General features: G+C 40.9%; 1 protein-coding gene across 1 annotated transcript; it reads left to right on the top strand.

Moving 5' to 3' along the window:
• Positions 1-6,967: 6,967 nt before the first annotated feature.
• LOC145410390 (protein O-linked-mannose beta-1,2-N-acetylglucosaminyltransferase 1-like) lies at positions 6,968-10,296 on the top strand. The gene is made up of 4 exons (XM_080280542.1): positions 6,968-7,081; positions 7,600-7,955; positions 8,412-8,611; positions 8,963-10,296. Exons 1-4 carry the CDS (start codon positions 6,968-6,970, stop codon positions 10,294-10,296), a joined length of 2,004 nt encoding a protein of 667 aa, XP_080136668.1.
• The last annotated feature ends 2,363 nt before the right edge of the window (positions 10,297-12,659 follow it).

The following is a 12,659-nucleotide window of genomic DNA, read 5'->3' as shown; positions in this document are numbered from 1 at the left end:
ATCCATTCATTGTGTGCTCCCATATGTTGTCAGAAAACATAGATTGTATCTGTTGTCTGTTATACTATCTAATGAATAAAATGAATTACATTATTTTTTTCACATCTGCTGCACTCTATACAGGAATGCCCTTGAGTACATACATACAGACATACATCGTCCAATCCTGCGTTGCCCCATGAGAAATGTAGGAGACTGGGGCTAGTCAAGTTGGTCCTGATATTTAAGATGAGTGTGACCAGTCTCACACATCCCTGAGTGGCATTATGTGAGCAGTAAACCCCAACCACCCCTTGGATATAAACCTACACTGGCTTAATCTGGTTGGAGCACCTTAATTACCCACTAAACCACCAGACATCAGAGTTTGGTTATATGGTTACTACCCAGCATAGTACATGGTTTCATATGGCTTGTCACTCAGTGCAGAGTCACCTGTAGACAGAAGGTAGAGGAAAGAAAGAAGGAAAGAAAGACAGAAGAGGAAGGAAGAGGGGAAAGAGCAGTCACTCTAGAGCAGCACAATATCGAGTGAATGGATGGTGAGCGCCCCCACCTACCACTACCGCTGAGTAACCGGAATATAATTTTGATATATATATATATATATATATATATATATCCATCCATCCATCCATCCATCCATCATCCAATCCTACATTGCCCCATGAGGAGCATAGGAGCCCGGGGCTAAGCAGTTGGTCCAAACATATATAGATATAGATATATCACTGAACACTCTTTGCAATATGGCTGCAGTGGGGGATATGCTTAGTGTGATTTCAAACATCAGCCAAGTTTTTGTTACACAGTCAAATTATTGATCTAAATTGAAACACAGAACCATTTCAGTGGACTTTTAAAAGCTTATACAGTATAATAGAATACAGTGGCTCAGAATTCAGTTTACATGCAGAGTACCTTTAAATAGTAAAATAATATTGGAAAGCATTCTGAAATTATAGACTGATGCTAAATTTGAATAATCCCATTGTCAGGATCAAAATTGATAATACTTGCTGATAGAAAAAGTTCATAGTTGATAATAAAATGTAGTGTATCCTAACCATTGAAAATTTAGATTCTTAGGAAGTAGTGAAGTACAGTACCTGTAGCATAGAATACAGTGATAGTGATGCACTGATGAGGAGATTCATTGAAGTGATCTTTTATGCTTTGTATACGTGAGTAGTTATTGTTGATTGTCATAGAAGTACAGTATTGGAGTAATGACATAATAATATGCAGGTTGATTTTAAGACAAAATCTTTCAGCATGTGTACTGGGCACATAAGTGAATATAAACTGCAGTTATGCATCAGTAACTCCCACTCTTTGATGACGTATTTTTAGTTCATTCATTCTATTTCCAGATGGCTTTAATCAGTTTAGACAGTTTTTCTTACTGAAGGGCTTATTGGTTTTAGTAACCCTGTCACTATTAAAGGTCCATACTAATCATGACTATAACCATGTGGTGATGACCTGTGTAAAATGAAAACTGACAGCATAATGATGGAATTAACTCTTGCAAGACAGAGGACAGGATTTTCCTGTGACAAATATAATCATCTGTTATTACTGTAATTACAGTAAATTCATAAGCTTTCAGCTAACATTTAGAGTTTGTTGTTGTTGCTGGAACCCCAGGCTCATGTGAATGGGATGAATTCAGGCTTAAGCTGCAGTAGTCTCTGCAAAGGATAGGGAAGGAGTTGAGGGATGTTTGTATAATCAGGCCATGGGGCCACCTAGCTGTATATGGAAGACATCCCTCACCATCACCAATGTAGGGTTTAAATGTACAGTGTGTATATAGTGCAAATTTAAACATGGAATTTGTAATAGAGAAAAATTCTGTAATGTTTACAGGTTACTACAGTGGCACTACTGTACTCTGATACACATTTTTAGCCTCTAGTATATCAAGATGTTTTGATAGGTATGCAGTTTTAAAAAAATTAATATAATATTATGTAGGTGGAAAACTTCCATCCCTACTGTTTCACATTAATGATTTAAACTGAGTCTTTTGCTGAGCATTCATCATTCATCATCACAATCATCATCATCATCCTTGCTCAGTTCACAGAGCATGGAGAGATTTTCAGAAGGAAACATTGATGATCTGTTTAGGGACATGAATGAGAGGAAAACGGAAGACATATAATGTATCTTCCATCCCCCTTTTTGTGAGATCGAAAGTACAGTATACAGTAATGGTCCTGGCAATGTGGTAAAGCAGTTGGTTTGTTACATCTGTTTAGCCCACTTTATTTGTGTTATGTGACACATAGGAAATATAGTGCATAGTAGTTCTTCCCTTCTGTTATTATACATATTGAATGATCTTAGTAATATTATGAAATGGTAAAAGTTTTGTATTCATATTGTATTTAGTAATACCTTTGGGAATAAATGGATTCATAAATATCAGCCAGTCACCTCTCTCTCCTTATCGCCTATGCAGTTTATGTATAAGGACATGTCTTTCGCCAGAGTTTTCTCCATTTATCATGAGACCCCTGAAAACTCCCAGTGGTATGTAGAATAGCCTGTCATTAACTAGGGTAAAACAGAAAAAGTAGGCTCTGATAGTCCATTAATCCTGAGACCATGGGTGATTCTCCACTAATGAATCAAACTGTTCCATGCTAGCTAGAGCAAAATAGATACAGTACCATTGTATTTTGATCCCTTCACTGCTGAGCCCCTTGTAAATTTACTGCACCTCACAAAGAATCTCATGGATTTTTCAGTCTTTAGATTTAAATTTATTGTCTAGACTTGTTGTTTGGGAGTTGGGTTCACATGGAATCAACAATAGAAATCCCATAATTTGCCTGCATGAGTCAGTACCATATGTTAAGGGATATTATGCTAAGATTACCACCCCTGTTGCACTTGAGTACCTTCCATATATGAGGAATTATTATGCTAAGATTACCCCCACCCCCGTTGCACTTACAGTAAGTTCCTTCTGTAAAATAGGAGTTATACACACCATCGTGCTAAGATTACCCCATGTTGCACTTTGAGTATCTTCCCCCATCTTAAACAGATTTCTGATGTGCACAAGGAAATCAAGGGTGGACTTTCACACTGCTCACTGATGTAGTGCATTGGTCCTGTTGCTCTTATAAATATTTTTTTTTAGACTTCTGGTGGCCTTGTGAGAGAGGCCCATTAAGGTCAACTTCTGAGGGGGGTTTGGGATAGGCAGACACAAAAGTATACATTGACACATTTATAGCCAGTTGAATATAGTCATGCACGCACCCATACACAGAGATGGAGAGAGAGAGAGAGAGACATTAATGGACAGACAAAGAAAAATAGACATGTTGTATCAGACAGGTAGATAGACACATACAGACTGTCACTGATAAACACAGCCACAATAACAGATAGCTAGAAGGCAACTTATACATTAACTAGCTGAGAGATACATTTACAAGTACTGTACTGACAGAGTGAAACTGATAGATAGACAAAGGCAAGCGCCAATGAAGATACTGAAGCACTGATAGAGCAAAAATTGTGGTTACTATTATTAAGCAAGAGTTTATCAGATTTAGAGGTGAATGCATACATACATACCTATGTAAATGCATTCATTCATAGGGGGAATATAATTATTCAAGCTTGCATACATACATACATACATACATCATTCATACATTAAATCAGTCATTCATACAGGGGGAATACTTCCTTTCTTGTCTGTCTACATATACAGTACCATTTTTTTTTTTCAATTTCACTTCCATTCCTCCAACTGCTTCCTCACCTTCCTCTCTCACCCTCTCCCTACCTTAACCCTATTCTCTCTTTCCTCCTTCCCTCTCTCCCTTTCTCCCCCCTCCCCCTCTCCCTTTTTCCCCTCTCCCTCAACAGGGTCTCTGCCCCTCCCCCTCTCCTTCTCTCCCTCCTCGTCCTCATTCTCTCTTCTTCCTCCCCCCTCTCTCTCCCCCCTCGCCCCACCATCCACCCATAATATCGCCATACTTTCCTCTACAAATTTTGAGTTGGCAGTTCAGTCTGGCACGACATTTCCGTAATCTGATACTGTATAAACACCCAGATAAACGAATTTTCCGCCTAAGCCCTCAGAAAGTATATTAAATTCAGTTAAAAAATTGGATGGTGATGCATATTAATTGGTAGCTCGAAGGTAAGTGATATATTGATGCTTTTTATTTGAATTTATGTGTACAAGTGAAGTTAATGCTTAATTTGTTACGATTTACAAGGCTGTCTTTCCTCATCACCCTTAATAACTGTAGGCTACATTCCTTGTGGTCTAGTAATGGATGATGCTAATTATAGAAACAGGAAAGAAGAGATTAATATAGGATGTTACGTGCACTTCGGGGTCTATAATTCATTGTTTACGTGTGAAGTTCGTGTTAAATGCTAGAATTTATAGTTTGGCTCTCAGCTTTGAACCTTTTAAACTTACGATTTATGTATCGTTACAGATGACAGGGAAACGATGGATGCCTAATGTAATACCACATCTTATTTTATTAAGTGAGTATTTTTCTTGTGTACTTTTATATGCGTGAGTTAGACTGACTTTCTTTTCCGAATGATGACGATGATGATGATGATGATGATGATGGATAATGATGTTGACGATGATGATGACGATGATGATTATATTCATTTCAGTTGGTATCCATCCCTTCACCGGTGCACGGAATAATAACAGGTCTACGGTACCTCCTGTCTCAGCCGCCTTAACGACAACGGAAGCACATTCTTCCTCATATTTTTCCTCATTTCCTCCGGTGGGTGGAGAAACTGTAGGAAAGAACGGAGAAAATTCGAAAGGTGGCGGCCATTCCCGGAGTGTTGCCATCTCGGTGCTATCCAGCAGACATGACATTGTGATCACCGTTGATGGAAATGAGGTGAGTTGTGTGTCATGCGTAAAGTGTAGAAACGATCATACCGAATGCTTGCATTACAGAAGGCTAAATGAGTTATCGAATATTTAGCCTTTGCATCTGAAGTCCTTAAAGTATGATTCTTGCCATTTTGTCTCGTGTGTGTGTGTGTGTGTGTGTGTGTGTGTGTGTGTGTGTGTGTAATAGAAAGTTTGAAAAGAATAATGACTAATTTGAGTCATGCGAATGTCGGTGTTTACTCATTCTATGCTTTTCATCAACAATGTGTAAAGTAAGCATTGTTGTAATTACCGGTGCTACGATTTCTTGTATGAATAGAATCTTTTAGAAATTTAGTGAGAGGGTTGTTAATGTCCATCATCCCCTCCTTCTGATACGGCACTGAATGTAATGAATACTTGCTGTTTCTTGAGTATTGATGTTCATGTGTTGTCAAGTCACAACGTTGTATATTAGTTCCTGTATATATGTTGCGAACCTGTGATCGAACTTACATCCTGTTCAACAGGACGTGTGTGTGTGTGTGTGTGTGTGTGTGTGTGTGTGTGTGTGTGAGAGAGAGAGAGAGAGAGAGAGAGAGAGAGAGAGAGAGAGAGAGAGAGAGAGAGAGATGGTTGAGTTAATGGTGCCAGTAGATCTGCAGGCTCCTATGACCCACTAAGCTATCTTCATGTAAGGTGGTGCGTGTGAGTGATGGCGGGAACAACACAGATGAACTGAACACGGCCGGGCTCTTCCTCGTCATCCTCAGTCAGTTTGATGGGAAAGTCATCATCAGAAGGTAACATTTTTTATTCTGTGGGATATTATTGAGTAAATCCTTGAATCCAGTGATGTCTTTTATATATATATATATATATATATATATATAAACTCCAACTTGGTCTAAAATTACCGTCTCCATCTTGAGTTGAGGTGAAGCAAATGATTAGATTATGATGCTAGTCACGAGGAAGTAGTGTGGAAAGCTGCAGAATCGTAGCAATTTTTTTTTTTTTTTCTGCCAGTGAGCTACTTGAAATAAGCTATAAAAAAGACGAACACTAAATTATGATGCTAGTCACGAAAAAGTGCAGTGGAAAGATGCAGAGCTGTACTTTATTTATTTATTTTTTTTAGCCACTCAGCTGCATGAAATAAACCGTAAAAAATACGAACACTAGATTATGATGCTAGCAGTCATGATAAAGTGCAATGGAGAGGTTGCAGAGCCATAGCATTGTTTATTCCTGCCACTCAGCTACATGAAATAAACTTAAAAAAGAAATTTGGACCAAGTAAAGGAAAAGAGTATAGTTAATTCTTGCTCATCATCATCATCATCATTATTATTATTGACTGAAGAAGACTTAGATTACTGGAAGGGTTTGATATAGCCTTCATTAACCCCTTCACTGCTATACATCACTCAGAAGTTGAATAAAATCGTGTAGGAGCTGAAAAAATAAATGAAGATAAAACAACCATGGTAACTGGGTAATGTCATGAATGTCTTAAATTTAGAGGTAATATTATAAGTATTCCATCTCTTAGTGAGTTCAGGCGATTAAACCGGATTAAACCAGGCGATTAAACCAGATTCTGCTTGTATGGGTTCGATCTGAGGGGTGGTTGGGATTTATTGCTCACGTAATGCTACTCGGGGGACGTAAGGCTGGTCACCGTTGCCTGAAATGTTGGGATAAAGTGACCTAGCTCCGGGTCCCTACACTTTGGTTTTATGGGGGAAATGGGATTGCTTATGGTGATGATGATGATGATAGTGATGATAACAATGATAATGATAATGGTAGTGATGACAATGATGATGATGATGATGGCAGTGATGATAACAGTGATGATAATGATGATGATGATGGCAGTGATGATAATGATGATAATGGTAGTGATGAAGGTGATGATGATGGCAGTGATGATAACAGTGGTGATAATGATGGTGATGATGATGATGATGATGGCAGTGATGATAACAGTTATGATAATGATAATGGTAGTCACCATAATGATAGTGATGATAATGATAGTGATAATAAGTGATGGTAATAATGACGACGATGATGATGACCTCTTGCAGGCAGTTTGACCTACACCGGTATGCCGCTGACCTGGGATTGCCGCCCCTGCTCACCTCCCTCTCCCAAGGTCGCATCCTCATAATAGGGGTCAAGGTAAGAGCAGTCAACCTTCCTTCAGTCTAATGATGTACCTTTTGTTTTTGTTTTGGTTCTGATTTAGTGACTTTTGTGTTGGAGGAGTTAGATATGACCTTCTTTATTACTACTAGATGTCTATCCTAACTTTAATAGAAATTGGCAGTAGCAAAATTTAAAATGTGCAGCACGTCATCGCACTGAAAAGGTTAAAATGATTCCTAGAACATACAGTATTGTGAGGGAGTGCAGCCCTTCCCCCCCCATTTCCCTTCCACTACATCACTGCAACAGGAATCCTCACACTGAAACATCTGGCAGTGGCTGGAACGAAATAAGGAAGACACTGAAATGTACTGTAGAGGTTAATGAATATTTTTTCTAACCTTTTGGTATGAAGAGTGTCACCTAACTTGCGTCATATCGTGTCAGTAGGAAAAGTTAAGTGAAACAAACGCCGTTGTGTTGTATTATTAAGCCGTTTACTTCTTTCTAGTGTCACCTTAACTGTCTTAACTATGTTCCTGCCTCGCCAGACGGAAGCCTCCCTTAATATGGGCCAGGCAGTTCGAGGTCTCCTGCAGCTGTTGGGGTCCTCCAGAGCACACCGCCTGTCCTACCGCGGATACCTGTCCTGGGTCCTCACGTCCTGGGGGCCGTCCTGGGGCGAGGCAGCTACAGGACACCCAAGCCATAGGAGCAGGAGGAACGTGGCTGGAATTGGAACTAAGGACAGGAAAAATGGCATTGAACACGAAGGACGGGCAGAAATGGGTAAAAGTAACGCTGGACAAGAAGGGCGGGCAGGACTGGGTGATGGGGGGTGGGACTGGAAGAAGAATGGCAGCTTTGACCAGAATAGAAGTACTACTGATGATAGAAACGTAGAAAGGTTAGATATGGTTGACAGTATGGAGGCAAACAGGCATCAGAATGAAGAAAAATGGGCATTAGATGTAAAAAGACGAAACAGAGGAGAAACGTTGAATTTGGATGTGAAAATAATGAATAAGAATCGTAAAAGATCAACTAAAGAACAGAGAGATGTAAACCAACTCTTGAAAGCCAGCGAGCAGAGCAATAGCCAGAAAGTTGATAAAACTGATACTGAAGGAATAGATAGGACGGACACAGAACACAAAGAGCCTACAACTTATGAAAAAAGTAAAAAGTTTGTTCATGATTTTCTAGTTCACCGAAGCATTCAAAATAAGCAAGATGGCCAGATAAATGAAAATAAGCAGTCAACGCTTCAGTTCAATTCCAGCAAACCATTAAACCAAATAAGCGTCCAAAATAATCAACCAAGACTTCACATAAATCAATCAGTATTTAATTTTAACCAAAGCAAGCAAGCAATTGATTCTGCAACCCCAAGTAACTTAACAGAACCCATAGACACTCAAGAAGTTGACTTAAGCTACCTAAGTAGTGATATGGAAATCGAAGAAGCTTTAGAAGTAGACTACAAACTATTAAGTCACACAGAATACACATCACCAGTCTACCTAGAAGTAGTGGTGCCTTTGATAGATAAGGACTGTTGGGATGAGAGAATAACAGGGGAAAAAGAACGAATAAAGAGAGAAAGAAGTAAGAGGAGAGAAGAAATGAGAACTGACGAGATTAAAAGAGGTGGTAAAGTAAACAGTGAATATTTGAAAGCAAAAATAAGCGGGAGTGCGGAGAAAGGTAGGAAGTCAAGTAGAAAAATGTGGGGACAACATATGATGGAAAGTAAAGAGATAGACGGGAAAATGACTGAAATGCAGAGAGAGCAAGTGATGAGAGACAGAGAGATAGACAAAGAGAATGTGAGTGGGAAAATATGGAGAGAACAACAGATGGGACGTGATGAGAGGGCCATGGAGGAAGTGAGGATAGAAGACGAGATAGGGAGGGAGAGAGAAAGAGCCACATTCTGCCGACGGTATGAGGGATATGGTGCCCTGTGTGACTGCCACGACCCTGCCTCTCTTGACTACCCAGAGTTAAAGCTGGCAAACAGTGTGATTGAGGATGTCCCCGTGGTTATCATCGCCGGTACTCGACCACAAGCTCTCTACAGGTGCCTAGTGACGGTGGTTCGTAGTGAGGGTGGCGGGCGAGGGAGGGTGCTGGTGGTCACTGATGGATACAATGCTGAAATGGTTGCTCTCTTGCGCCTTATGAAAATCAACTACCTCATCAACAACATGGAGGGCATAGAGTTTGCCAGTGTAAGTTCTCGCATCTCACATCACTACCGCTATGCCCTTCAGTCTGCCTTCCTTGCCTTCCCTCGTGCCACCAGACTCATAGTGCTGGAGGAGGACTTGTTGGTGGCTCCAGACTTCTTCAGCTATTTCAACCAAACTTCATGGTTGCTGGACGCTGACCCAAGCCTATACTGCATCAGTGCGTGGAATGACCTGGGGGCCCTGCACTCCGCCCGCCAGCCTCACACACTGCGCAGGGTGGAGACGCATGCAGGCTATGGCTGGATGATCACTAGGGCGCTCTTCAATGAAATATATAACCAGTGGCCAGATCCCAGTGAAGAACATGACTGGGATGTGTGGCTGAGAAGCAGTGATGTGAGGGCAGGGCGGGAGTGTGTAGTACCTGATGTGTCACGCACCTTCCACAGCGGAGTGTCAGGAGCGCATATCAAGGGTGTCCTCACTCAGGCACACTTCACAGCACACCCCGTCACTGCTACACCCACCGTCAGGCTACACAATGTTCATAGGCTGACGCAGGTGGAATATGAGGAGGACGTGTATAAGGTGCTGGAAGGGGATAATGTATATTTCCTGAACAGCACCAAGCACCCCTGTTCTCCACATTACATTCCTAGAAACTACACTGCAGGTCCAGTGGTGTTGTTCATCTCTATGGCTGGGATTGACCACTACCTGGGATGGAAGAAGATGGGAGCTTGCCTAGGTGTGTGGAACTTAGACCAACGGGGCCACCACCGAGGCCTCTTCTCCCTTAACTTCTACAACACCACTCTGTACATTATTGGCTACCCTTTCAGCGACTACAGCTACCTGAAGCCATGGTGGGTGCATGTAGTTCACGAGCCTAGTCCAGGAGACGAGGTGTTCAAGCTGGGGCAAAGAACACTGCTTAACAGGGTTTACTTCCCCCTTCCCTCCCTCCAGCACCGTGCCCCGTACCTCCTTACCCAGCCCAGCACTCCCGAGCCAGTTATCGAGGGGGGATGGGAGAGTTTTCCTTTATTTTAGAAAGTCTATAATGAATTCTCAATACCAGTCTCTTGTTCATTGTTTTTTTTTTCCCATGAAATCCATTGAATCTGGTATTGCATTTTTTTTTTTTTTTTTGTGTGTGTGTGTGATCCACATCAACACCACAACACTCCTTGTCTTATTCATTCGTCTGTCTGTCTGTCTTTCCATGTAAGTATGAAGGGGTTAATTACTCCTCCCTGATTTCCCATTCTCTTCCCGGCATCCTGATATTCTCTTCCTCTCCCCTCCATTTCTAAATCTCTCGCCTCACATTTAGCCACGTGTTCACCTTCCCTGGTTCTCGTGTTTAGTGCTTTCCTATCCATGCAGTGTTCACCTTTCTGTTTTTCTCTCGTTTTTGTATCGTGCTTTCTCGTCCTTCCTTTTCATATCTTGTCCTTGCCTTATTCTTTTTTTCCCTTCTTTTCCTTACTTTGTTCTTGCCTATCTCCCAGCATAATTTCATACCATTTTGAGGGGCATGTGCTGATGTGATGTTCCTTGTACTCTTTCCTCTTAGCAGCCTCGCCCACATCATTGCAGCTCCTGTTCTCTTCATTTTCTCCCGTCTTTTAAATGCAGTGTGTCCAGGCATCTCGAAATGGACGGATCTTGAATTTAGCTTTCTTTTTCTTTTTCTTTTTCCTTTTCTGGGAGAGAGCAATCTTGGGGACTTCTGGCCTTTGATTCCTTCTTTCTTCCATAAAATAAAAAAAAGTCCAGGCTCTTACTTCCCATTTCACATGTACAATAACTCCAACTCTATTTTTAGACACGCAACCTCCCCGCACCCGGTCCACACTGCTTGTCGTCTGGTTTCCTATGCACATTTCCATATTTCCTCGCTTTATCATGTCCACTATCCATTTCCCTTCCACATCTCACTCTACCGGTTAATATTTCTGAGCGTTGATATGCTTGGGGTGATTAATTGTGATGATTCTTACTGGAATGATGCGTCAGTGTGGTGGACGGACATGCCCTAAGTGTGAGGTAAATGCAGTGCAGCGACAGATGAATTGTTTTACCTAAATGTGCCTGCATGTGTTTGGTCTGATATAAAGCCAGACACAGGTGAGGCGATGACTACATGAGAGAGAGAGAGAGAGAGAGAGAGAGAGGACACCTGCGAATAAGAAACTGGTGGCAGCCAGTATGGAACAGATGCAGAAAGGGAAGGGGAGGGACATTTGTAGATGTATTCCCTTTTCACCTTCACCTGGCGCAGTTTTTCGTCTTTTTATGCTTGTGTCACGTAGCACAGTGGTCGATAAAGATAATACTACGGCTCTACATCCTTTCCACAGACCTCCATCGTGATTAACATTATATTTTAGCTATTATTATTCAGCATTGAGGATGGAGAGTTGGCAATTTTAGGCCAAGTTAGAATAAAAGGAGTATAGTTGTGAAAGACCAAGAAGTGATAGTGTAACCTACTCTCAGTCCATGTATGCAACAGGTCAACTCCACAGTCTTCCTCAGTCTGTATTTCCGTCTGCCTCTGACCTCCAGTCTTTCAGTTGCAGTGTGTCCAAGCATCTCGAAATAAATGGATCTCGATTTTGATTTTCCTGAAGGCTTCCAACGGTTCTTTCTTCTTTCATTAAAACAATAGAAAAAAATGGCCCATGGGTTTTGAGGGTGATATTTGAAGTGGTTTGGAAATTTTGTAACAATTTTTTAGCGACATTCTGCACATTATACATATTTGTCCTATTGTGTGTTGATGAGAACTACGTCAGCGTCGATATTCAAAATACAAGTGACATACAAAAGAATGTTAAGGTGTAAACACTATGCAAAAAAATAAATAAAAAATAAATAGATAAATGGTCAAGAGAAGAGCATACTATCACTACATTTTTCTGTTTCTGTATATACTTAATTATGATAGGATTTTTTGTAAGGAAAATTGTTATCTTTTTCTTCTCTTTATCAGACTGGGCAAGGAATGAAGATTAAAATATTCTGATCCCTTGTTCTTTCCACAAATACAAATCCTCTAGTCTGTTCTTTGTTATCTGATGGAATTGAACCACTCCCACAACGTAAATGCTAAGTTTTGGTTGCATGAAATTAAGTGAGCCTTAGTTCTGAGGTAGGAATGAGTCTTCTTGGTTACTAGTCAAATCAGTCCTCCAGTCTAACAACACCCGTGCTGATAGGGGTTAGGAGATTAAATACACAACAGTTACGTAAATCTGAATCCGAAAATTATTTAGTTGTAATGTTACTTGTATTTCTGGACGTAAGGAGAGAGAGAGAGAGAGAGAGAGAGAGAGCGTCGACCTCCAAACCTCCGCACGCCCTGAACCCGCCAAAGGGGAGTAACGGGTGGGTGTGGAGAGCGAAGG

This window comes from Coenobita brevimanus, chromosome 85 (genome assembly GCF_032717465.1).
Source record: "Coenobita brevimanus isolate Jiangsu-jjx chromosome 85, ASM3271746v2, whole genome shotgun sequence".
Taxonomy (NCBI): domain Eukaryota; kingdom Metazoa; phylum Arthropoda; class Malacostraca; order Decapoda; family Coenobitidae; genus Coenobita; species Coenobita brevimanus.
The sequence above is the reverse complement of the archived record's forward strand: the minus strand, read 5'-3'. Positions and strand labels throughout refer to the sequence as shown.